This window comes from Hemibagrus wyckioides, linkage group LG13 (assembly GCF_019097595.1).
Source record: "Hemibagrus wyckioides isolate EC202008001 linkage group LG13, SWU_Hwy_1.0, whole genome shotgun sequence".
In the NCBI taxonomy this organism is placed as follows: Eukaryota; Metazoa; Chordata; class Actinopteri; order Siluriformes; family Bagridae; genus Hemibagrus; species Hemibagrus wyckioides.
The window spans coordinates 7,660,439-7,688,222 of NC_080722.1; the positions used below are offsets into that span (position 1 = coordinate 7,660,439).

A 27,784-nucleotide genomic window follows, 5' to 3' on the forward strand; every position below is an offset into this window, starting at 1 on the left:
CTTGTCAGCTGAAGACAGGAGCAGTTGTTCCTTCACGTCAGACAGCATTCGCTTCAGCCGTCTCGCTCCTGCAGCTCTAACGGCGACGGGAGGGAACTAGATTCCATCGCATTAGCGCTACTAATGTTAATGTTGGAGAATCAACAGAAGTTTAGTATTTTTTTAAAACGACGCATCCAGAGGATTTCTGCACCTAAATCCGTCGACATGTACGGAATAAAAAGCAGCAGGTGCATGCAGATAGAGGACGATCATCACAAGCAGTGAGCATGCAGGTCATAGAACCTTCCAACAATTACAATAAAAAACACTGTTTTTTAATCTGTTTATGTTAATGTTTTAGAATATCTGTGCAACAAGTTTATCATTTCATTTCTCTCCCTTTTTCGCTCACACACACTCTCTCTCTCTTCTTTGTTTCTCTCTCACTTTCCCTCTCTCTCTCTCTCTCTCTCTCATTTGCTCTCTTACTCTCTTCTTTGTTTCTCTCTCTCTCTATTTGCTCTCTCTTCTTTGTTTCTCTCTCTCTCCCCCCTCTCTCTCTCTCATTTGCTCTCTCTTTTGTTTCTCTCTCTCACATTCCCTCTCTTTCTCCCCCCCCTCTCTTTTGTTTCTCTCTCATGTTCTCTCTCTCCTCTCTCTCTCTCTCTCTCTCTCTTCTTTGTTTCTCTCTCTCTCTCTCTCTCTCTCTCTCATTTGCTCTCTCTTTTTTGTTTCTCTCTCTCACGTTCCCTCTTTCTCTCCCCCCTCTCTCTTTCATTTTCTCTCTTGCTTTCATACTCTTTCTCTGTCTCTCTTTCATTTTCTCTTTCGCCCTCTCTCTTTCTCTCTCTCTCTCTCTCTCTCTCTCTCTCTCTCTCTCTCTCTCTCTCTCTCTCTCTCTCTCTCTCTCTCTCTCCCGCAAGTTGCAAGTGACTCATACAGATTTGATTGTTGATATGAAACTTGCAGCCAGAACTATGTTCAGAGCTGCTCTCAGAAAATCCATCAACACTTTCTGACCAATCAGAATCAAGCTTGCTGTGCTGTAACATATGTGATGTAATGCACTACACAACTTTCATATAACTGTAGGAACAGCTTCTTTTAACACACACACACACACACACACACACACACACACACACACGCTTTTAGGCAGCAAAAAATGTTTATAATCCTGCATGTGTGTGAATACAGTGTAACCTCAACATCACAGAAAGAAAGCAACTGTACCCTGGATTGTGTGGTTCTTTGCATAAAAGTATAGTTATCTCTTTCTATATATAGATTTATTTGTGGTTGGTTTTTTTTTTTTTTATTACTGACCTCTCACACACTCTGTAGTCCGTATTTAATCTGCAGAGCATTCGCTGTAAACTAAATGTAGAGTATTATTATTTATCGTTCTATTTTTCAGGCTCACTCCATGTGTGCAAAAGGCCAATAAACCTGAGTCTGATTAATCAGATAATAACAAGGTTTAATCTTGACCCCTTAAACGTTCTTCTTTGTGGCTCTTCAGGAAACCGTACAGCAGGGGTCTTCAGTTTTATTCATTAATGAATAAGAAAAAGATATCCATCACTGTCATGTTCAGAATAGTCATTTGAAGATCAGTTCATTAAACAAGTGGATTCAATCATCTTGAATAAAAAACAGCCTTTCATGGATAAAATGAAAGCCTCTTCTTTGTAGATCCCTCAACTGACCCCTTGACTACTTGAACTTTTTTTTTTTTTTTGCTGAGAGTGTGCATTAATAAAGCATGTGTGTGTTAGTTACCGCTTTGTCCTTTATCGTTTTGTACATGAAGAACAGCTGTCATTAACTGTTCCCAGATCAGTTAGTACATCAGAGATGCATTTCAAAATCCGATCAGACTTCCTGTAGCGTAGACCTAGCTTTAGAGTACTCCTAGAGGTGAATGATCATTTGACAGCAGGAGCCTGATATACTCCGGGCCTTCAGCTCTGGCTAAACGATGTCGCTTAGATGAGATTACAGTTCAGTCGTGAGTGCGTCATTCATAAGCCAAGGGGAAATTTTCTCTTACAGACTAACCGCTCATGCTTACTCTACAGCAGGATATGATCCCTGGTGTCATCCTGTAGATCCAGGGAAGGTGAAATTCTGAATGTGACCTTTTACATATTGTATTCTGTAGTGCAAAGGGATTGTATGCTGGACCTTCATCAGGGCATGACATCACTGTTCATGTTAGAGGTGGCTTAAAGCACAACATACATTACATTTGGCAGATGACCTTAACCAGAGGGATTTACATTTATCTCATATATACAACTAAGCATTTGAGGGTTAAAGGCCTTGGTCAGGGGCCCAGCAGTGTGGCAGCTTTGGTAGTCCCGGGATTCAAACTCGCAACCTTCTGTTCTTTTATCCAACACCTTAACCACTGAGCTACCACATCCTCACAATTATACTTGCTTTTAAAGACTCGTACACAAAAAGGCTGCCAGAAATATCCTGTATTTGTGTGGTGCATTACATGAAATAAACCTGATGCTTGTGTGCTCTTGGAGCCGGTATTGCACCACAGGATACTGCGTCCCACAACTGAATAAACAAGCTAATGTTGTGTCTCGAATTGCATACTTGGACTATTAGTAGTAGTGTGAGTAGTGTGTTCACACTAAATATTTCAAGGAGAAGTATTATTTCAAGTACCTGGATGATGCACTTATTCCTACCCAGAAAACAAAGTGAGGAATGTCAGACACTTGGAGTCGACAATTGTCAGACATATGCACTCGATGCTCATGGCTTCTCTTACGTAGAGGAAGAGAGGCTAGGGGGAAAAAAAATCAATATGGCTGACGACACTTACCAATCTTACATCATACAAATGTCTTTTAGAAGAAGAACTGACATCAAGAAGCCTTTATCGCCATGTACATTACCGCACAATTGAATTCAATTCTTCACATATCCCAGCTGAGGAAGTTGGGGGTCAGAGTGCAGGGGCAGCTATGATACAGCGCCCCTGGAGCAAGGAGGGTTTAAGGACCTTGCTCAATTGCCTAACAGTGGAGCTTGGTGGTGCTGGGGCTTGAACCCTGATCCTCCAACAAACCTTAACCTTAGCCTTAACCACTTGAGCCAACATTTTAGACATTCACTGTATTGTTAAAGCAAGCTGTGCTGCATTGCCTTGAGCTGGGAAATGTATCATATTTCCAGATAGTAAGATACCAGTAGTGTCTGAGATGGTTCTATACTTACACTAGACGCTTGAGTAGACTAATGTTGTCTTGTCTTAATGTTGTTGGTTCCTATTAAAGCTAATATTTACATTTTCACTGTCATTGTAGCCTTTAAACCTGTCTGAGGCTCTGTTTTAAGTTCAAGTCATCTGGAGTTTCTAGATACGTAACACGTTTGAAATCTATGAGCAGATTTATAGGAAAAGAGCTGGTCAGAACGATAAGCCGGAGATAGACAAGGAATGTCCTCTTGCTAACGCAACTGTATTAAATCTTTCAGATGTACATAAGATATTCACGCGAGTATGTGAATAATGCCGGGAAGTGTCTCAGTGACATGCGTGTGACCGTGAATACTATGCAGGATATCGATTAGATGCAGTGCTTTTCTAGAACGGTTTCGTCTTCAAGGATTTTAAAAGATCACCAAAAAAAAAAACTGCGTATACTTTCTCGTATCTCTAACAAACCTCATTCACATTGTTTCTGGAACAGCTTGCGGAGCTGAACCTGGCGTGTTGGAGCAGAGCAAATAAAAGACGTGTTTTTCACCAAGTTTACAGTACAAAGACTAAGCAAGCGCCGATCTTTGACACATGCCCCGTTTCATTACTCTTTCATTAATCTGTCTCGAATCACTTTCACATTCATTTCCAGACTCGACACGAGCCGGTGGCAATTAAGCCGAGAGCGTCGCAGAAGTCAGAAAGTGCCGATAATTTATTAACATCTCGCAGCAGAGAGCATCACCTCAAAGTGCTCGATAGCGGTCGCATTCGACTCGCGTTTGTCTCTCTGTCCGAGACGCTTTTCCCTGGTTCACACCCACGACTGTTGTCAGAAGAAAAGAGCCTCATACATTTAGCTGCTAATTACACAGAGAAGGCTTTTGATATGCGAACGCATCCCATCCCCTTTAATTCCCTCTGAGTGTTGCAGAGCAGCACAGGACAGCTTGCTTTCACATAGTGTGAGGAGAGGAAAGTCATCATCATCTGCGTTTTCCTTCTGTCACCTGATTGTTCCCTCATCATGGGCTCATGGCCTTGTGTACTGCAATATACACACACAGTTTTAATAATAACTATTATATATCCAGCCTTCGCCGCTGCTGAGGTCACATGGGTTTTTCTTTTTCATATGACATGAACGAATATACAGAGGACACAAATTGTCTAACTACTTAATATCTTTTGGGATATTATACTTCATACATGACCTCTATTTAATAGTTTCAAGGGGGGGGGGGCATGTATTTGCTCCGATAGTTGAATTAGATCACGCTGGTCTTGTGTCAGCTTAATAAAAGGTATTTCTTTTCTTTTATTTTTGTAAATACAAAAGCTGCCATGAGATTTTTTTTTTTCAATAAATTGATTTTAAAAAAAAATGTAATTACATTTTTTATTTATTTATTTATTTATTTTAACTGATTCCTGGAGACATTTTGGCATGATTGACACTTGTTCAGATTTCAGTTTCTCATCATATCAATCCTAAAAGTTTCATTGCACAAATATTCACCAGAAATTGCGCTGCAATAATGTTAACCATGCTACTAATAATAGTAGTACTTGAGAATCTTATGAAACGTCAGTGGCTGTGTATGAATTGTCCTTTGTTAGGAATGACAAATAAATGCAGTATAAATACTCCATGTAGTGCTACTGAACGTAAACCGTTCACAAGCGTCAATGAACAAATTCGGATTCTTTCCTCAGATCAGATCAGAGGTTGGGGAAATGCACGGCAAACAAAAGCCATATGAGTTCCTGTTTTGAGCATCACTCATGGTGCAATCAAACCGAATACACAGGACGTGTATCCGTTATAGGAACAGTAACTTAGTGCTGCTGATAAATAAATAAATAAATAAATAAATAAATAATTTGTTTGGCAGATACTTTTATCTAAATTGATTTAAAAAATGAAAGAACGCAGTTCATTAATCGTCTTCACACGACTTTTATTGAAAATATTTTGAAATGTTTCCTCTTAAATGAGGAAATATAATTAGAAAATAGCTAATAAATTCTACAGTTCTCAACTCTTTTCACGCATACTTTTTTTCTTTTTTTTTTTCTTTTGCACATTATCATTATGATCTCACACTCGCAAATGAGTAAAAATCTGCCTTCGGATACCAAATTTTTAGGAGATTAGCATTTCTCTCACGTCGCCCATGTTTTATGAGGCGAGTTCCCTGTGAAATCTTAAGGCTGATGCCAAGACGCTGTGTGTTGAAAGTCACTTGCTTTCTAAAACCCGTTACGTTTAGATAACGTTTCGGAAATCTGAACTCGAGTTGTAGTTTCCCGTCATGATCCACCTTGAACGTAATACAACCCTGAAGCTGTCTCAGATACTGATTCACACACTCGGTGTTTTCATTTCATAGTAAGTAAAGAACACACTCACAATCATCCAGAAATGTAAACGTTGACATTAGAATCCTTTCGTCCTGAAAGTCGATTCATCGAGTTTTCAGCCCCTCTCTCTCATGTAGTGTACATTTGATCATTTTTGTATCAGAGCAACAAACTGTTCTGAGGTTTATTCAGCTTTTGTAATGTCTGAGGGCATTTGTTGAACGCAATACGCAGCTATATATGATGCCAATAAGAACTGCAACTGATTATACTTAAACGTTAGAGATCTTACAAAGAGAGATATGATCGAAGTGAGATTTAGCAGCTTTAAGAACATTTGGAGCAGTAAATGAAATCCAAGTGTTTAAGATATTTAGACTTTCCTGAAGGTTTCCTTGTAGGCATGTAACGCCGGATGGAAACGAACTGTTAGACCGATTGGTTTGATTCGACTCACGATACCGGCTTTTCGAATTCTGTCTGATTCTCTGAAGATGTAAATGAAGAAAAGTTTGGACTAAATTTTGACCTTTGTTTCAAAACCGTGTGCAATTTTTGTCTGTGTAAAACTAGATGAATCTAAATTTGCACTGAAGTAAGGTTTGATATTGCTAAAAGAAGAATGTATATGTATACGACTGAAACGTAGAGCTCCAAAGATGGCTAAAATGCCCGTTTTCCACAGCCTTTGGTTTGTTTGAAAGTTGGTAAAAGCCTCTTTTAAACCGCTATCGCATGGTTGTGTAATCTTTTAAGGTGTAGTGTGTGTGTGTGTGTGTCTTGGTTAGGCTGAAGCTTTTAGGCTGTGGAGCTTCACAAGTGCAGATATCACAGTCTCCCAATAAAAGAATCCACCTCTCTGTAAATTTTAACTCTGTCGTTCAAATCATACAGATTTATAAACGGTATTTACAAAAGCATTCATGATATTGATACCCATAGGCTTTTGTTGTGACATTTCAGTTCAATTCACTGGAACATCCAGGAATTGTTCTCCATGTCACTGACGCATTCAGTACAGATGTGCGAGATGGTGGATGGTGACATCGTGTAATGCTTTTCCTTTGAAAGATCGCTAACGCTGTTCGAACCAACGATAGTTTTCTTGCTGATGCAGAGAAAATCTTTTGATGAAACTTTTCTCCACTCTGCTTTGCCTCCAAGCCTCTATCATGAGAACAGTCTTCTGTCTCAGTGTCAGTAACATCTGGCTCTTTGTTTGTGTTACGTTTTCAGCTGTGTGAAAGGAGACCCAATTTACAGTCACCGTTTTTCTTTGTCCTGTCTTTTCTTTGCACCTAGATTGAAGTGTTTTAGAAAATATCTCCTCTCTCTCTCTCTCTCTCTCTCTCTCTCTCTTTCTTTATTTTCTCTTTCTACCTCTCACACACAATAAAAAAAAAAAAGCATTCTTATATCTATCAGCTTCATTCTGGTCTCCATGGTAACCAGGTGGCTCTGTGAAAAGCCGGGTTATCTCTGTGTGGAGAACGTCTTTCTCTTACACACACACACACACGTACACACACGCACACAAACAGCGTTTTTCTCCATGCCAGGGTTCCGCAGTGATGTAACACCGGTAGTCTCTGTCCCTTTAACACCGGTCTAATGGAATTTTCAAGTGTGTGTGAACTTGCTGTAATGAGCGTTTCATCAGCGTGTTCTTCTCTGTTCTTCTGTTTTTTCTCTCTGAAGCAAAAAGAGCCCAATGATTGTGGAGTCCCTAGCATAGTAGTAGTCAGGAGTGCAATTGGGTATTAAAGCAAGCTACAGGCTTCACGTCACACACATCAAACATCATCCGCTAGTAACGAATCAATACTGATCTGATCCAGTCTGATAGCGTCATGCTCGCGGTTTACTCTGATTATTACTTGCAAAAAGAAACGACGGCTTAAAAGGCGCAGGAGACGAGTTTGGAATCGATCGCGGCCGGGTGAATGGGGACGACGCCCAGGCCGATTCTTCGGAGTCTGCTTTATGTAAATAAGTTTTTGCCGTAATTCTGATAAGACACTGAAGAGACACTGTTCAACAACTCTCGAAATCTTTTTGGTTTTGTTTGCTTCACCATTTGCCATTTTGATACTCCGTGAGTTTTGCACTTGCTTGCAGGGGTGGCTTGTTGGTCGTAGCAGTGGAAATTCGTTCTTCAGGAAGTTCTGCAGTGTTGCTAAATTAGCTGGTGAGCACATGGCAGTGGCAGCTTCAGTGATTAACACATTCAAAACCCAGCAACACCAAGCTGCCACTGTTGAGTCCTTGAGCTGGTCCCTTAACCCCTTAACTACGCAGTTCTAGCTTGTCTCAGTTGGAAGGAAACGAGCCAAATCTGAACATCACCTTATGCCTTCAAAGATCACCAATCTTAAAACACAACCACATAGAGGAAAAAAGAAATCTGGTACGACCACAGTTCAGGCTGAATAGTTTGTACAATTAAAAAAAAAAAAAAAAAAACTATTCTTTCTAGAAACGTCCTCTGTCTCTGTTTTAAGAAAATGATCCATTCCTGGGTGAATCCTTACCACCCATCTCTTAAACTGCACATCCTAAACCATTAAACATTATACCCAAGAACTATGAGTCAAGTTATTTCCTAATCAAGCTAACAAAGTAGATGAAGGGGAAAAAAAAGACCTAAATATTTTCAGATTTGGAAGAACTTCCTGATAATGGAGACTCCTAAATGAATGTAAAGTATCTTTTTACAGGGAACTTCATCATATCAACAGCTTCCGTGTTAAACCTTTATTATTAGCCTTACTAACCTACAAGTTCCTGTAAATTAGCCGTTACTCTTAGGGCCGCTGTTATTAGAAGCGAAGCAACTTGTGAACAATAGAGTTGAGAATTAAACAGCACTGTGGTTAAAGCAGCGGTTAAGACTACTGCATCATCATCGTCATCAGGTTAGCAGACAAGGCTCTTCCTCTGAAATAATTCCCAACATGATGAGCTTCTCAACAAAGCCTCCATGGCTGAATAAAAAAAAAAAAAAAAAATCACTCTGACTTCCTCCAGCATGGCTGTACGCTTCCTTTGTGCTGCTTCCCTGAGGATCGCTAGATTAGGGAAAACGAAATGGGAAGATGAAAAGAATCGAGCTGTCCTCATCTTCCTCTTCCTCCTCCTCCTCCTCTTATACATCTCCTGCCTTTTAATATTCTGTTCTTCCGTCATGATATAATGCACAGCGCATTCATACAGTCGAGTCATGGTGGGCTGGAGAGATGAGATGAGATGAAGAGGCTGAAGATGGATAATGAGAGGGGAAGAGGCGAGTGTGTGTGTGTGTGTTTTAATAACTTAATTACACATACAAACATTGTTGTGATGGGATGTACAGTTAAGCCTTCTGCAGCTCTAACAGTCATCACTCTCTCTCTCTCTCTCTCTCTCTCTCTCTCTCTAAGAGGACAGAGAAGTTTCCATATTACTGCACACTTTCAGAGTGGCAGTTATAAATTATATAATATAGTTTCCTTGCATTTCTTTTTAAACTTGCGCGCACACACACACAGACAGACACATACAGGGCCTCACGCACTCTTACGAGGAGTGCCATCATGGTGCTGTACGTAATTAGATAGCGCTTAATCCGCTTTCTCTTCGAACAGAGAGGCTAAATTTGATTCTGGCTTCCTTGCTGAAATTCAGCAGTCCTCACCTATTTAGAGGATCTCTGCATTCAATGTGTAATGTTTCAGAAAGACCGCTGCCTCTCAACTCCATCACATCCCGCATTGATTCTGTGCTGCAGACTGAATTTGTGCAGCACATCTTTATGAAGTCCTTCCAAACGGTGCCAGTGGTTTTATTCCATTACCAATACGCACTCATATATGAGCATACACACACAATTCTATTCTGGATAGATTAGATTTGTCGCAGAAATGGTTTTAGAAGTTATACTCTCACTCTCTCTCTCTCTCTCTCTCTCTTCTGTATTCTGTCTGGCTGCATATGAGGATATTTTCATTCTGCCACTCGATTATTTTATGTTGTATTGCTGAGATCATTGTGATGTGCAGAAATCTATTGTTACCTTAGTTAGCTAGCATTGAGAACCCCCGAATTACATCATCACAGAGGTTCATTTGCGTATTATTGTGATTACTGTGATTGGGCCAAGGCTGCTGCTGATGGAGGTAGCGTGGCTGTAGGTTCTGATCTTCAAACAATGCTGGCTTTATTGCATTTGATTTTTTAAGACTTAGAGCGAAATTATGAATATTTTAAACCACACACATTATTTACATCAGCGGATTTGAAAGTAAGGTCTGAGAAATGAGCTGATTGACATTTCAGCAGATTTTTTGACCTCCTACTTTATATGATGCTGTCTGAAAGCCCCGCCCCTTTCCTCCTGCAATCTCTTTACTTGTGTGGTCACTTTCTTTAAAATTCAGTAATGTGGCATAAAATGCATCAGTCTATGAGCTAATATTAAACAAGTCTATATTTAACATTAGTTATCTATGTTAATTAGGCTCAGCCTCTTGGTGGTCCAGCAGCAGGATCCTCTTGCTCTCCGGTTCGATTCCCAGCCAGGACGCTAACCCAGCCACTGAAGAGTTAACTCTCAGTGCCATTCCCAAGCCCGGATAAGATGGGAGGGTTGCGTTGGGAAGGGCATCTGGCGTAAAACCGGTGTCGAATCAAAACATGCGGACCAAATGATCCGCTGTGGCGACCCCGAACAGGGAGCAGCCAAAAGAACGACAACAGCATATGTTTATTAGGGATGACACTGAAATATTTTGTCTGAAAACTCTCACAGATAGCTCTTTGGGGTTTCAGTTGCTGCTCAAATGAAGTGGTAGAAATCACAACCCACGGTTATTAGGGATGTCCTACTTTATGTTTGAGTTCTTCTAATTATTAGCCAGTTTTTACTGGTACCTGGAATGAAATGGTTGTTATATACACCTTAACAACTCGAAAAACAAGTAAGACAAAAAATATCAACTTTTAATCTAATCAAGTGTTTTGTTTTAATTCTTTAAAAAATAGCCAATGTATCATTGTCTACGGTTACATAATGAGCTTAATATGTTTAATAATATTGATGTGAAGGGGTCGTTGTATATAAAAGCATTGGGAACCCCTGAATTACATCGCCCCAGTGCTTCATTTGCATATCATTTGCATACTCCACTGTGATTGGGCCAGTGTTTCTGATGGAGGTAGTGTGGATGTAATTAACTTTCATTAATAAAAATATCTGAACAAATTTTAGCAATATTCTGTATCAAGTATCTGTTGGATTGACACTAGGCTTTAGTGTGTAGCATGTTTTTTAAAGATATTTTAAAGCAGACCTACATGGGAAGACAAGTCTGAATGCATATTATAAAACATTTTTTCTTGAAAGCACTCTTTTTCGGGAAATTAATGAAAAACCTCCTGAGTGAAGCTTCCTCATGAATGTGGCTGAGTGTTACCTCTGCCTTTCTTTTCATTCTAAAAACAGATGCTCTAATAAATTAATAATAATAATTTATTAATAAATAATTTATATATATATATATATATATATATATATATATATATATATATATATATATATAAAATAATAATAAATAATAATTTATTAATAATAAATTTGCTCTAATTAGTTGAATGAGAAGCAGAGATTATCCTGATCATGATCATATAACACTGACCAGTTCATGATTTAAGGATCGTGTCCAGTGAATACTGGGAGGGAATAATTCCCAAGAAATGATTTGGTATGAAGCTACAGAGAAGATCCTACACTCTGATCTCTTAAACGCTGCCCATCATTCTGACAACACAGTTTCCTCTAAACCTTTAGGAATGACTGCAACTAACTTCCTTATCCCCAACCACCACACACACACTCGCGCACACACACACACCCTCATGATAAACAAAGGAACTGACAACGCCACAAGATTACAACCATTAACATGTACACTGAGTAAACTGCAGCAGCTCTGAGGCAATATTTCTGCAATTGCTCATTGAGACTTTAATGTTTTATTCAGTGTTTTATTCAGTGTTGATCAGGATTTCAGGATTTTCAGACAAAAGCAATCAGACAGCAGCACTTGATATTCCTCTCACACCTCACCTGCAAACACAACGGGGCAAACACCTTTCTGTGGCCGTGACTGGCTTTATCGGAGCGTGTGTATGCGCAAAAAAACAGCCGTTTTTGCATGGATAAAAAGCATGCATGTGTTTTGTTGTTTGTGCAGAGTCATACAGCACCCGAGCGATTGGCACATGCTGGAAATGTTTGTGGTTTCTGCAGAATTTTTTTTAAAAAAAAAGGCAACAAGCAGAAAAAAATTGCTGCTTTCGGCTGAAAACCTGTAAAAGCCTTTTTTTTTTATTCATGGGGTTTTATTGATGTTTTCATACTGCATTTTGTAGATGTCATTTCTCTTTGCTTGGTTTAGTTTAGAGGGCTGGAAAAACTTATTAAAAACAAAAAACAACAAAATAAATAATATAAAAATAACCCCAAAAGGAATAGTAGGGTCATTGGATATTAGAAACCCTGCACTAATGGATACAGTCAGGCACCCCTAGTGGCTTATTGATAGGAAAGATTCCTTTCTTTTTAGTGGCTTAATTGTTGAAATTATTATTATTCTTTTTAAGAATCCAAAAAAAATCTATTTATTTGATCAAGTTGTTGGCTTTGTGCCCCAGCGATACGGACGTGAGCCAAACGGATTCAGTTTGAAAGCGGTCTAAATAGCAGCTGTCAAACTCTGTGGTGCACAAGGTAGAGATGTCAGCAAGCAACACTGTGGGATTTAAATAATTTTAGCAAAGTGAGTTAAATCAGCAATTATTACACCATCAGTCAAGGTGGACACTGATCAGTCAAATGACTGACATTTAACTGAGGTAATGAGACAGAGATCGCTGTAGATGATGCTTATAGATAAAAGTGATTTTATTTTTTTTTACATTTTTATCGTAAGCTTGTAATGTTTAACAGAGTATCGCATTTTTTCTTATTAGTATGTATGCAAATATTGAATTGAAGATTATTCCAGATGTGTTAATAGGATAAAATAGGTTATTAAAGACACTTTTTTTAATGATTATTTTCTATTTTTAATGAATATATCGATTATTTAAATAAAGATTATTGTTATTATTATTATTATTATTATTATTATTATTATTATTATTATTAGACATTGAATGACTACTACATTAACTAGTCTGTAAGCTAGAACTAAAGAATTAAATATAATTTAATTTTATAAAAATATATTTTGTTTATATAATCATATTTATTACATAGTAAGTCATCAAATATAAACCAAATTAATTTAAATTAATTGCTTCTAGACAGTGAATGCATGGGTCTGTTGTTGATGATGATGATGATGATGATGATGATGATGTTCTTTAATTTTACTGTTCTACCTGTTTCCCTGTTCAGGGTAAAATGTTTGAGTCTTCATAACTTAGTCACTAAAAATGCTCTTCACATTCTCTGTGTATACACACGCAGGCCAAAACTAGATTTCAGTTGCTGATGCTGCAGAATATTACCCCCTTCTGCACACATACAAAAACACTAAGACTGCCTCAATTTCTAAAATATTTGTCCATCCCAAAATTGCTCCGCTCGGAGGCACGGGCTACAGATATCATTATCTTCTACAGGTTCATTTTCAGACACAGCCGTCTCACTGCTTAGAACTTACTCTTAGGTCTCTTTCACACATAAAAAAGTGTAAACCGCAGCACTTCTCTGGTAAAGGAGGGAGAGAAGCCAACCTGTAAATAATGCATGCGCTGTTCCGGCATGTGTCGCAGTTGGCCGTGTCCTGCCCGGTCCGATAGGAGAGACTGGAGGAGATAAAGAGAGAGGATGGGTCATTAGGAAGTCCGGATTAGTCAGTCCTCCCTTTTAAATCTAGTCATCTGCTTTGTCCTTCGTCATTTACAACGCAAGGTTAATACACACACACTCGCGCACCCACACACACACACACGTAGATGTTGCATGTTAGTATTCTGTACAAATGCTTCTTGCAGAGGTTTTGCAGGACTGTGTGTGTCCTGATAGGTTAGAAAAATTGTAGTAACAAACCCCCCCACACACACCACACACACACTTTTGAATCTTCTCCCAGTATGAAGCAGGCAGTAAGTAATGGATTTCAGTAAATAATTTTTGCTCTTGTTCGTATAAACTAAATCTCCTTCTGGCTGCATAGATCATTGATTTCACTCAAGCTCCTACAATTAATCAGCTCCAAACACCCTGCTAGCTGCTGCTTTAACCCTTGCTCAGTCGCTCTTAATGGAGCGGCTTCACATCGGTATTTACATAGCATCCTCGACATAGGTGTGCTCGAGTGTGGGGTCATGGTTCGGGACATAAATGAAAATGCAGTTACACATCATGCATGCTGTAGCTATGCATTCAAGATGATTATCAAGCAGTCTACTCTTATTAGGATTATTTATACCACAGAGCTGTTAAATTCTCAAGTGGGATTGGTCAGAAGGTGGGGATTAATGTGCTTTAATAGGACCTTTGACAGTAACTTCAGCTGTAATTCAAATGATTTTATCGGTGATCTCCTTCTAATCGCTTCTATAGTAACCGCTCATTCACAGGGGCCGCTGTGGCAAATGCTGTATGAAATCTAAGGCCATTAATAAACAAGTTGTTGGTTAAAAAAAAACTTATGCATAGTGATATGGTGACATTTTCTGTAAGGAGACTTAACGTTTATGGAAGGAGTCTCCAGGTTCGGCACTTTCAGTCTGTAGAGGATTTTGTGCTTTTTAGGCTCTTGGTAATCTGAAAAGCTGAATGTTTGTTTGTTTATGCATTTATTTATTTATTCTTATTCATGTCAGAGGCTGGTGAAGGAATGACTGTTTACAACTGCTGTGTTGCAACTGATACCAGGAACTAACTTGATTCACACCTTAAATGTACCTATAAATGGATTAAAAAAAATTGTATATGTTGGTAAATCACTGTGGTGAAAGAGGAATAAAGCACATCCAAACATTCTGATATTGGAAACTTCTTATCTCTGTGCCAGGTCACATCACACCACACTGACTGTTTTCCAATAACAGCATGCCCCCCAAGTGTGTTATCCTTTACTTATTATGGTGACATTTATGCTACTGACTAGACTCTGTTATCCAGAGTGACTAAGACTAGGACAGTGAGCGGAAATGACCAGAGGAACAATACCCCCAGTGTCAGACCAAACTAGCTGACCTTTCTACTGATGCTGAGCTGCTTCTAATTACCTTCACTTGTAAGAGATGGATTATATTTAGAGAAAGGGGGAAATAAGTAGGCGCTTTATTTACAGGTCAGAGAGCATTCTCAGCTCATTAGTGTTTGGTTTCTAGGGTAAAGTAGTGTTGGAGGATGCTGAAGAATAAACCGTAAGATGCTAAACCTTACACTTCCATGTTACTGGGGTGGTACTGTTATCTTATAGTGCAGTAATAAAAAATAAAAAAATAAAAATTATTTGGTATATTGATGGACCTTAATTAGCTTTTAGAGTAAACCTGTGTACCAAAACCAGCCCAGTGACAAGGAAGGTTCAGTTTAATATCTTTTCCCAAAAGCCATTTTGGGTTAACAGAAGAATTTGACTCAGCGATCTATTTAATGGCACGCTCAAACCCTGCGCTGATCAGCCTCACTAATCACTGAGTAATGGCTGATCTTTCCCTAATCACTTAAATTTGTTTGCAAAGCGAGTGCACAAACATGGGACATTTGTTCCTCTGTCTAATCAACCATTTTTTTTTTTGCTCTCATTTCAAATAATTTAGGAAAATGTGTTTTTTTCCTTCATAAACATTGCTTTGCTTCATTTTACATTAATAAATTGCTTAGTTCAAATTTCATTAGGCCAGAGAGTGCCAATCCTGCAAACGTATAAAATCTTTTCATATGTAATGACCTGCTATAGCTGTGCTAGCAGAGAGCTATGGTGACCTTTTGACCTTCAAACCAATCACCTGTGGCCTGATCTTGTGTCTTCAGCAGTATGATGGAAGAATTGATTTTGCTGGCAAGACATCCACTCTTTTCTCTCTTATCTGTTCATTCCTTCCTCAGTCTCTCTAAATCAGGCTCGCTGAGTGACAGTAATACTATCCGGCTCTTTTTCACTGGGTGTCAGTCCCGAGCCAACTTCGCCATTAACAACTTAGCCCACCTGCACCACCTCTTTGCATCCTGCCAACACTGTTGAGCTTTAAACTCGAGCTCAGAGTGAAAGCGGCGGCCATGTTGGCTCTGGACTGTGAGTGATGCGGGCGTTTGCTGATGCATGGGGTTTTTCTGAGGCGGGTTTGCAGTGGCTAATGGGGACAGTGATGTATAGCTGTGCCAGAGGAGCCCAGGGGAGGGCCTCAGTGCCAGTCTGGCACATGGAGGGAGGAGAAAGAGAGTGCTAATTGTACTGACAGGATGACATGACTTTGCTCAGGATGTCTTTGCAGTGTGTTATCTTCATCCTGCAAAATGTAGGCACGTGGAGGAACCACCTATAGGCTCATCCATCTGTACTTCCAGCAGAGAATCTCGTTTCTGCTTCTGTGGGAGAACAGCACTGTGTAGTACATCATTCCCCAGATTCAATTATCCTGATTCAGCTAATTATCAAGCCCTTCATAAGTTTAATGATACTACAGTGAATAAGGTGGCACTCAGTCACAGAGCTGTTTGAATTAGTACCCATTGTTCCATTTAGGTGAATGGTACTCTGCTGAATTGTTGCCATGGTTGTCATAGTTCACTTTCTAGAAAGATCTACTGAAAATGGACTTGACCTTCATACAGTTCCAATCAGTGACTTAACTATTTTAACGCAAATGATCCTAATTAATATACGGTGTAATCGATCACATAGTTAAACATCAATCATCCCTACTGAACATGTTTTGAACTCCTTTGTCTCTTTCATTCAGTACCGCAGTAAAGCAAATGGATCATCACACAAAAGAGCATGAGTAATGTAGCAGGCATAATTTTGAGCATTTTGTAATTGAGACTCATAGCCCAAGGCCATATCTTGTTTGTTCAATACCTGACATTTTACCAACTATAGAATGAGACCAATGCTCCATGTCTATGCTAGAATTATTATTTCTGCACCGCCTGCAAGAAAATAAAATTTGCCCAGGGTTCTAGCAAGAAGACTTGAATACATTGCAGTGACCTCAGAGCATACAATAAATGCAATAAAATACTGCTCTTACAGCTGGAGATGAATGGAACCACATTTCAGCTCAACTGAAATGGCAAGACTGACGATTCAACATTAAATTCTTCAGCATCGACACAAAAGACACAGTCATGGACATTACACACAAAATGACTTGCAACTTTTGGTCGTTTTTACCTGTTTATTTATTGTTTGAAATTGCACGGGTTTGGGCAGCGGTAGTATTTGTGTTTTGTTTGTAGTTTGGGCAGCCAAGCATTATTAGCCTATAATACCCCCCCCCCATGTCCCTTAAGAATACGCTTCAGAACCCAGTTTTTACAGCTTTTACATGTAGCTTTGAAAACACTTCGTCCATGGTACAATGGTGTGTTATATTTGTAATTAGTATTAGATCATCATACGAAATGTTAATACTCAGGAGAAAGGTTTTTATTGCCTTGCACGTGTAGCCCCTCTGTGGAGATTTACATTTCCCTCATTTGTGTTGACGCTTTTTTCCAAAGAAAGTTACAGCTAAGCTAATGAGAGTTAACAGACTTGATCAAGGACTCACCAGTGATTTCAGTGATTTTTCTGCAGGGTTGGGATTTGATCTTGCAACCTTTTGATCAGTAGGTAAATACCTTCAGCACTGCCACCTCAACACCATTGTAATGACCAGTCAAGCAGTTTTCTTCCTCTGACCATGGACTTGCAATTGTGCTTTGTTTCATTTGGTTTGGTTTTTCTTCAACAATATCCAAATTTTTATTAATGTTGCTCATGAAATTTCCGTGCATTTCGGTCAAAGAACTGATGTCCCTGCTTCTTGTTTATAGACCAGTGGCATTTTAATCTAGCAACTTGTAATTTTTGCCTGTTTCCTGTTATACTTCTAGGTGATACTCTAGAGGTCAGATTGTCTTTTGGGTACATAAAGAAATAGTGTTTAATCACTCACTTGGTTGTCTGCCAGTGTAAAATTGTCCACTCTAAATCCCTGCAGCATTAAAACATATGCTTGTGTGTGTGTCTATGTGGGTGGCCCTTGCTACCTGGCTTTACACTCACATAACCTCGCACACTCTCAAATGATAGATGCTATCTTTTAATAGCACCTCTCTACTCTAAAGTAGTGCAAGCAGCCCTTGAAAAGAGCTAATTTCTCTCTTAAGACCCTACCATCCTGTACTTCTTGTCTGTGATCACTTAATTGCTACGTCATGCCCAGTTGGTAGGCTGCATGCTAAATATGCTGTGGCATATTTTACTTATGTCACTGAGGGCAAATCAGGCATTTTCACCCACCACTTGCTCAATCTTCTGATTGTAGCGATAAGGAGATTAGGCCATTATACATGCAAATAAGCATGATTTCAACTTATGAAGATCGAGGAGACAGACAGAGCGATTTATTTATTTATTTTTCCATTACTCGGATGAACACGAGTGAGAGGCTGATTAATATGCCACTGGTGTATTTTAAATGCAATTTTAAAGCCCAATTTGCTGAGGTGAATAGCGATGACATTTTTATTCTTTTAACGGAGATTAGCTTGCTGATATATTTCCTGCATTAGCATTTACTTTTCTGCTTATTTCAGTCTCACTGACTTTCCCCTGCCCATCTTCGGGAACAGTGTGCCTGAGTTTTGGAAGAAAAGTGTACAACTTTTTTGGCTTTGGGTTTGGTTTGGACCTGAACAGAGCCTTGGTAGCTCTGTGGTCCAATCTAATTGTGAGATTGCAATCTTGATGGTTGTGAACCTGCAGCCTGGGGGCCTCAAGTAATACGATTATCACACATGGGCCCTTGAACAAGACTGTTTCTACCCCCATGCTGGGAGGAATGACATGAAATTTCGACAGCAATACATTGGCCAATAAAAGTAAAGACTGTAAAATGATTTTCCCTAAAGTACTTTGCTGTATAATGTACTTATTTATCTCTTACCCTTCTCTGAGAGCCTCTCCTTTCTCCAGCTCCTGAATGACTCCCAGCAGGACTTTGATGGTTTCCTGACTGGAGCTGATCATGTTCTCCATGGCTTGCAGCTGTGCTTTTACATCCTTATCCTGATTCACAGGCACTATCTGCTTGCAAGCCTCGCTATCCACCTGTAGATTCCCTGTACCTGGTACTGTTCCTGTCCCAGTCTCACATGTGGATGGTAAAGCGGCAGTAGGGGCAGCGGCAACCGATGCCGCCGCCGCTTCCTCCATTGCCTGTATGGGCCGAGCAGAGATCATTCCAGCATGACACTGCACTTGTGTGGTACAGCTAGTCCTCGGCAGTGTCTGTGATTGCAGGCCATTTAACTGCAAAACCTTTTTGCGCTTACTGCGTGCTGTCGGACTCTCCAGACACTCCACCTGCGTTAAGGAGTTCCAGGCTATGGGGCTTGTCACTTTGGAGCTAGAGTTTGGCAGTGTACTACCATCTCTGTCCTCAGAATTTATTATTTGCCATTTTCCTGAGCGCTCTAGTGACTCTGAGTCCCTTTGGAAGCTCTTTCGATGTTTGCTCTTCACTGTACAGATCTGGTAATTTGATTGGTCCTCTGAGGGACAGGGCAACAGTATCCTGTCTGTACACTCTGCAGCATGTGAGTGGTGCTCTATGGTGGCTATGCACTCATTAGTGTGCATCAAAGCTTTGGTCTTTTGTACGGTGTGAGACGACGTCTCTTCCCTTCCCCCCTCAGCTGCTTTGGCCCTCTTAACATCAATAACAAATCCATTATCCTGGTCCTTATAGCTCTCCGCTGTAGCCGCATGTTTCACGCTTTGACCCTTTTTCCTCTCCATCGGGAAAGTCTGGTAGCGCTTCCTTAGGTCCGGAGAGGTCTGCACTCCAGTGCTTTTAGTCACATTGGGTATGGATCTCCGAGCTGGAACGGTCATGTACTTGCGGTATGCCACTTTGTACGTGACAGACTTCGCTCCCCGTGCCGCAGCTGCCTGCTCACTCTGGGCCTCGCAGATGTCCTTGAAGCGTACCTGCAAGGCTTTGTTGCGCTTGCGCACCTGCCGACTCCCATCCGGCGGTCCTTTTACCTCCAGGGCCATGGAGGGTGCTGCCTCAGAGTCTGATTCAGAGTTGGTGAGCATGCATTTACCAACCTCTTTGCTCACCATGGTTCCTGCCAAAGAAAAACACAGAACAAAATTGAATCCTGGGGGAGTTGAAGAAAATTCACATTCTTTCAGTTAGCAGCTCAGTCCTTTCTGCTCGAGTTCATCTCTCATCCTCCCTTTCTATTCCACTCAATCTTGCCTACGTTAATATCAAGGACAGCAATTGCAGAAGTGTTGTCTTAGCCTGTGACTTAGCCATTGACTTTTAATAGGATCCCTTAATCTTCCTACCCAATTGAAGCCCTCACATATTTAGAGAATAATGAGATGTCCTGCTGCCACTGAACATGAGAGAGACGAGTCGCTCAGTGATCAAGCATTTTCACCATGACCTATTTTTCCTGTGCTAATCTCATTCGGATTAAATATCAGTTAAATATCCTCTTCATGATTGAGAACGTAAATGACTTTAAATAAATGTGAGAAATAAAAGGGATATTTTACTGCGACTGCACTGCAAAAAAAAAAAGTTGAAGCAGTTTCTATTCTCTTGAAGACAACTTCTTTATGCTATTTGGTGCATTGGACAGGGATTTTGTCTATTAACTTTTACTCACTCACTCATCGAAGGCTGGGAAGAAGGCATAGAGGGTGAGATGAATGTGGGAAATAGGAAAAGACAAGGCCTTTGTCTTCAGGCCTCCTGTTTTATGAGATCAGTCTCATCCAGTGATATCATTAACAGCTTGTAGCTCGAAGCCCAGACAGGCAGGAGCCAGACACATGCACAAAACTGTCTACTGGCATGGACTAGGCACCAAAAACTTGCAGCAAAATGAACCATGATCAATTTTAACATAAAGTGAAATTTTGCATTTATTTTTATTTGAATCGTTTTAAACCTTTTTTAATTTCCTCTCAGCCCCATTCCAACAAATTCATTTTAAAGTCATGCAGGGCTTGCTAATGAGCTGCAGCCAGGTGTGGAAGAGCAGGGAACACACTAAAATATGCAGAACACGGGTACTTCAGGGGCATGATTGTAAAACACTACTCCTGAACAAGTGGCACATATTTGTGCAAGTAGGGAAGGTACTTTCCTAGAGTGGTCATTGTTAAGCCAGTGGTTATTGCCTTTTCCATTAATGCACGAACACCAAGCCTTCGAGCTCAGCAAGCTGAAAATGCTGCCTGGCTTTGCTTAATTATTTATTTAGTATCATTTATGAAATGATTATGGAGCCGAATGGAATTGAATATGGCCTGGTAAGTGGAGGCATTGGATTAATCTTGCTTAGCTCTGTGGGTGGGAATGATTTCTGCATAGTCCCACTCTTTTGGGACTAATTTCCTGCACAGTCTGCAACTGTTATAATCTCTTTAAACTTCATTTGGGATTGGAGTTATCCAAGTCCAACATGGAAAAAGTGTTTAAATGAAAGTGTTTTTTTTTGTTTGTTTGTTTGTTTGATTAGCCCTTTCATGAAGAAGCTTTATATTGGCTGCAATAATGTGACACATGAAAAGGTTGCAGGGTTAAAAGGTTTAAAAATGTAGGCAATGATGTTCCCAAAAATATGCGTGTGATTAAAGGGAAATGTCCAGTTATGGTAAAAAATAGTGAGAAATGATAATTGATAAGGATGTCGTCATCATATCGAAAATCTCAGTAACATCATATGATTCAAAAACAAAACAGATAACAGTCAAGATTGCCAATGTCAAATCCAAGACAATTCCATGACCAGGTATAGATGAGATCATGTCAAGACTAAAGTCTTAATGTGGTCAAGGTCAAGCCATGATAGCGTCCAAATGACCGTGAACTTCAAATCCTTTTTGGGCCAATTACTAGGCTATGTTTTCTTGTACACGCAAAACAGTAATCAAAAACATCATTTTTAAAAAAATATAAAATCTTGGATCAGACCAAGACTATACACTGATCAGGCATAACATTCTAAGCAGTGACGGGTGAAGTGAATAACACTGATGATCTCCTCATCATGGCACCTGTTAGTGGGTGGGATATATTAGACAGCAAGTGAACATTTTGTCCTCAAAGTTGATGTGTTAGAAGCAGGAAAAATGGAGAAGCGTAAGGATTTGAGTGAGTTTGACGAAGGGCCAAACTGTGATGGTGGATAGACCACTGGATCAGAGCATCTCCAAAACTGCAACTCTTGTGGGGTGTTCCCGGTCTGCAGTGGTCAGTATCTATCAAAAGTGGTCCAAGGAAAGAACGGTGGTGAACCGGCGACAGGGTCATGGCTGGCCAAGGCTCATTGATGCACATGGGGAACGAAGGCTGGCCCGTGTGATCCGATCCAACAGACGAGCTACTGTTGCTCAAAGTTAATGCTTGTTCTGATAGAAAGGTGTCAGAATACACAGTGCATGACGGGTCAGGGCTGTTTTGCCAGCAAAAGAGGGACCAACACAATATACGGTCATAATGTTATGCCTGGTCAGTGTATTAAGCAAGTCTAATTCCCAAGACTTGGATGAGTTAGAGTGCCAAAATTGAGTCAAATTAATGTCAATACAGAAACGTCTTGAGACCGAACTTGAGTCCAAGATCTTGTGAAAATGATTTTTTTTTTTTTTTTTTTTGAGTTTTTGCAAGTTCTGAAACAAAACAAAATAATGTTGCTTTGGACGATACAGACCTAACCAGCAGAAGCATTTCACTGCATGTTGTGTTGTGTATGATTTAAATCTGAATCTGAGTATTACTCTGCTCAGTAACCCTAGTTCCACTCTGAGTACCATCAGTTCCTGTTGGTACTGTTTTTCAGCAGACACCGAAACTCATACAGATGTAGCTTTAATCTGTGGTTTGGCAAAGACTACAGAATGTACAGTTCCTGTTCGTGTTGCCAAAAATGCTTTTCCTCTCTTTGCGTTGCCTTCTTGACTTAGACCCCCTGTACGAGTAAGTGCATTTCTATTTATCTACCTGATGGTGGTAAATCTTCCTGCCTTGTTCTTTCATAACACACTAAATCCATCGCCTGTCGAGTCAAAGATTCACACGACATGCAAATTCCCCCCGTACTTTCACCGCTGTTCTTAATTTATCCATCCCATACTGCCAGATAAGTGAACTGGCTCTAAAAGCAGATAATTTCTGAGCTAAGCATCTCCAAAAAAAAAAAAAAAAAAAAAAAAACACCCTCTGACACACTTCCCACTGCTGTCTCATGCTCTTCCTATCTTATTGCATATTCACATCTTGCTCTCTCCCCATAAATTGCTCACCAAAAAAAGATCACTTGCTACCCTTCTTTAAATGGAAACAATAGTCAGCTTCTACAGTAGATTGAATCTCCACCGTCATTAATGTTGGAAAGCTCGCAATTTATTGCTCATGCCTTTTTTTTATATCCTGTCTCTCTCCACTAGTGTTCACAGAGACTGTCTGTAGATCTTAGTGGTGGAACAGAGCCAGTGGACTGGACTCTGTACCAGATGGGTTGATGGGTTGATGGGTTTTTTCTTCCTTTGCATGGTGATTTAAGATCAGACATTTACTCAAGGTTACCAGTTTATGAATAGTACTTAAAGCGGCTTGAGAAAAACCTATGTATGTATATGTCTCTCCGAAACTATTGGAACAGCAAGGCCAAGTTCTTTCTCTTTCTTTCTTTCTTTCTTTCTTCTTTTCCTTTCCCTTCCCTTCACTTCCCCTTACTTCCCCTTACTTTCCCTTCCCTCCTCTCTCCCCATCCCCTCTTCTCTTCTCTTCTCTTCTCTTCTCTCTGTTGTAGACTGAAGTGATCAAAGAAGACAGTGTAGAATTTTATTTCTTGCTGCTAATATGTAAATTTGTTAAATGACATGGAGCACACCACAATTTTGATTCAGACCACCCAATTTTAGGTGAGCAAAAATATTGGAACACAACTGATAGGTGCTTCTTGTCACCCTGGGTTTTAGCCTCGCTTTTCACCTGTGAAGTCTGCAAATTTTTTTTTTTTTTTTTTTGTTAGAAAGGATAAGCCAGCATGAACATCAGAGAGCTGTCTACAGGAGAAAAGCAAGACATTTTGAAGCTGAGGGAAAAAAGGGAAAATCAAACAGGAGTATCATTTGCAGAAATATCATCACTACGCACATCTGTTGTGGAAAAGCCCCTATTCCAAAACCCTTTTCTCTCCTAAGCCTCATTTTCCTTGAGCAAGTCATCCTGCAACGCTGCTTCTGAAAAATGAAAGTCAAGTCTGAGTGCTGGACATTGCAGGAGCAGCACTAATCCGGCTTTAGCTCTGGCCTTTGCTGTGTTTATCTATTTCAATCTGGTGGTTCTCTTCTTTAACTCTGATTAGTCCGGCTTTCAGGACTGCCATGCAGGCTAATAATGTGAGTATTTTTCAAAAAGTGATGGATGAGTGGATGGCTTTGATGTTTGTTTGTTCACATGTATGTTTGTGCAATATTAAAGCCAGAGAAAGAAAGCAGATTTTAAATTATTTACACAATGCTGAAGGCAGACCAGTTGTGTGTGTGTGTTGGACAGAGTGATGGTGATTGCTTTGGCCATCAGTGGAGCGTTTTCTCAGGCATTAGCGTGTCAGTTAATCACTTCCTAATGCTGGAAGGAAGATGCCTGGGTGCTTTCTAAAAGTGAGCTTTAGCATCCCGGGCCTTCAGTGATTGACGCATATTACAGACCGGACGCATTCTGGCATTCTGCTGGTTACTTGAAACTGACGATTTGTTCCTGCTCTTTCCCTCCATTAAAGGTAATCTGTCAGTGCACTGTTCTTTCGAGGTGGGATTCTTTTGTGTGCCGAGCAGTGATTGGAGGCTTTTTTCTCTCGGACTGACCCCTATAGACCACATCACACCGGGCATCATGCTTGATTAGCAATGCTTCCGAACACATTTTGTGTCTCTTGTTCGGTGCATGCATTAGGCTTTGTAGGTTGGGAGCAGAATGCTGGGAAAGATGAGGGGAAGGATAATAATGGGATATTGTGTCTGTGTGTGTGTGTGTGCACGTGCCATGGGTTAGACTTTGCATGGTCTGCCTGAGATTCAGTGCTGAATGTTAAAGCATGTCACATGGCCAGGGGCAATATGCAGTGGCGTCTTATTTGAGTCATTGTGGAATAGAAACGGAACACACCAGGGAGCTGTATGTGCTCTTTTAGTATGAACTCGTCAACACACACACATACACACTGCTGCATGCACAAGGTGGGAAATATTATTTCAGCAGAAATATCGTGCTGAGCTTTTGCCCAGGGTTTGAGCAGCACATTTTCATAATAAATCAGCTGGAAAAACGGTCATAATGGATCAGTTAGGGTGATATCAAAAGCCTTCTTGCTTAATCAGTCACCATCTGTCAAAGTCAGGAGGGCGTGGTAGACTATCTCACTGTACCGGGGATGAGGGTCGACCACTTTTTTCCTCCATCGTTCCCCCCATTACTCTGGTAATTTCTCACTTTTTTTTTTCCTGTGGATACCCCTGTCAGTCTTGCTCGTCTCTTTCTGTTTATCTGACTAGGCCTCATTGTTAGTCTCTCCCGGTCTCCCACTGTCTCTGATTCTCAGCTGTATGGAAGTGAAATGAAATGTGTAGCAGGAGCGGCCCCCTGCAGTGTGCCTACTCCAAAATGCAGCCATTTCATCCTCCTAACGAGACTGAAGCACAGATGAGCAGAGATAATGAGGGAGATGATGATGGTGATAAGTGAGACGTGCGCTAATGAAAGACAGCGCGAAGTGGATTGACAGAATGAAGAGTAGAAGGAGAGAGAGAGATGTGTGATGGTCTTTCGTGTTGCACCATGTATGGAGGAAAGCAGAAGAGAGCCAGGACCCCACTGCAGTGTGATTACAAGAAGTTCAACAGGAAGCACTGCACTGTTCCATCTCAGAATAATTTGTTTCCTCTTACACACATCCATGAAGCTCACTGAGATCTTCAGCATCGTGTGTAAATCTGGTCTAAAGCCTTTATGTGATGAGTGCAGGTGATAGGATAGATACTGCCTCTGGGTTTGGTTTTAAGTTGTCACTTAGCAGGAATGAAGCAAGTCCGGGATTGATTGGATTTGGCTTCTGAGCTGAGATGGAAATACTTTCAGTTAAAGGCACACTGAGATCCTGAGTGGCACACAAGTCAAAGCTTTCTCTCAGGCTCAGGACAACATTCTAGCATTGATTCCATTAGTAACACCAACATGATGTTGAATGAAAGAAGTAATGATCATGATGTACTTCAGTCCATAACATAACATCACTGGCCTCACCCCCACCTCCTCACCCCCACCTCCTCACCCCCACCTCCTCACTCCACCTCCTCACTCCACCTCCTCACTCCACCTCCTCACTCCACCTCCTCACTCCACCTCCTCACTCCACCTCCTCACTCCATATCCCCTCACTCCATATCCCCTCACTCCATATCCCCTCACTCCATATCCCCTCACTCCATATCCCCTCACTCTTCACCCCCCTCACTCTTCACCCCCCTCACTCTTCACCCCCCTCACTCTTCACCCCCCTCACTCTTCACCCCCCTCACTCTTTATCCCCTCACTCTTCTTATCCCCTCACTCTTTATCCCCTCACTCTTTATCCCCTCACTCTTCATCCCCCTCACTCCCATCCCCCTCACTCTTCATCCCCCTCACTCCCATCCACTCACTCTTTATCCCCTTACTCTTCATCCCCCGCACTTCCCATCCCCCTCAATCTTTATCCCCTCACTGTTCATCCACTCAATCTCACTCTTCATCCCCTCAATCTCACTGTCCATCCACCTCACTCTTCATCCCTCCTCACTCTTACTCCCATCCCTTCACTCCCATCCTCTTATTCCCATCCCCTCACTTTCATCCCCTCAGTCTTACTCACATCCTCTTAGTCCCATATCCTCAGTTTCATCCCCTGAACACACACACACACACACACACACACGTCTTTGCACTAGGGTAAACAGACACTGCATTTGCACTGCAGTACACTGGATTTAATGTAACCACTAGGCTTAAATATATACTCCTCTTTTCCCAATTCTGTTCGAAAAGGTTTGTCTTCTGAAACATGGGAAGCCACCATGTCTGTAAAACCGGTTGAACCCAAAAGCCCTTTGCCTGTATTTCATTTCAAATCCAGTGTGCTGCTGGTCAGAGCTGATTCCACACATCCTGAGACTTTATGAATTGATTGGACATCACAGGTACTGCGTGATACAAATCCTGGCAGCACGATGTTACCTGATCCGTGCCAGATGAAGGGCAGACCTTCATATGCCTGTTTATACACACACACACACGCACACACACACTGCAGAATGATTAGGTCTCAGGTGTGCTTGGGATCTCTTTAGTATGCTATATACATCTCTGTCTCTCTTTTAAAACTGTCAGAGTGCAGGCAGAAAAAAAAAGGCTCTCAATAAATAAACCCATTACCACATGAAAGCCAACATCTGGCCAGGGTGAACACATCAGTGGTGGGCGACGCCTGTGCGAGTGTGTGTCTGTCTCGGTGCATGCGTGGGCGATTGAGAGAGTCCTCAGCGTGGGGGCTGGAGAGGTTTCCTGCTCTTTTTCCACTGATCATAGTTTCACTTCATGTGGGCTGTGTGCTCTCTCCTGTGAAACAATGCTCTCTGTAATATGCAACTATCTTCTATCTAAAAAAACACTTTCCCTTATCATGATTTTCTCCTGCCTTCTCTCCGGGGAGGACGTTATCCGGATTATGAGGTTAGAGGTCGATACGGTGGAAGAGACATGTGATGGGTGCAGTCCACTGTGAATGAAGGACAATCGGTTTTCCCAGAGAAAGAAAGATGAATCCTCTATCTCTCCGTCATGTATACAAGTGCACTTCGTTATACTTTGTGTGTGTGTCCTTGTTATATGTATGAAATTCTGCTTTGTGTTACTATGGATAAAGGTGTGTGA

The 27,784-nt window shown here is 40.8% G+C and overlaps 2 protein-coding genes across 3 annotated transcripts in view; one reads left to right on the forward strand and one right to left on the reverse strand.

Annotated features, from left to right (window-relative positions):
* The window catches only part of dock1 (dedicator of cytokinesis 1), a 268,380-nt gene that overhangs the window by 141,498 nt on the left and 99,098 nt on the right, over window positions 1-27,784 (forward strand). The gene's annotated exons all lie outside the window — the stretch shown is intronic.
* Window positions 1-27,784, reverse strand: part of LOC131363404 (inhibitory synaptic factor 2A) — a 38,016-nt gene that overhangs the window by 9,030 nt on the left and 1,202 nt on the right. The window contains exons 2-3 of the mRNA XM_058405907.1: window positions 18,731-19,919; window positions 13,352-13,423 (exon numbers count right to left, since the gene is read on the reverse strand). Coding sequence (XP_058261890.1) covers window positions 13,352-13,423; window positions 18,731-19,914 — 1,256 coding nt within the window. The 5' untranslated portion in view covers window positions 19,915-19,919. The remainder of the gene's footprint in view (window positions 1-13,351; window positions 13,424-18,730; window positions 19,920-27,784) is intronic.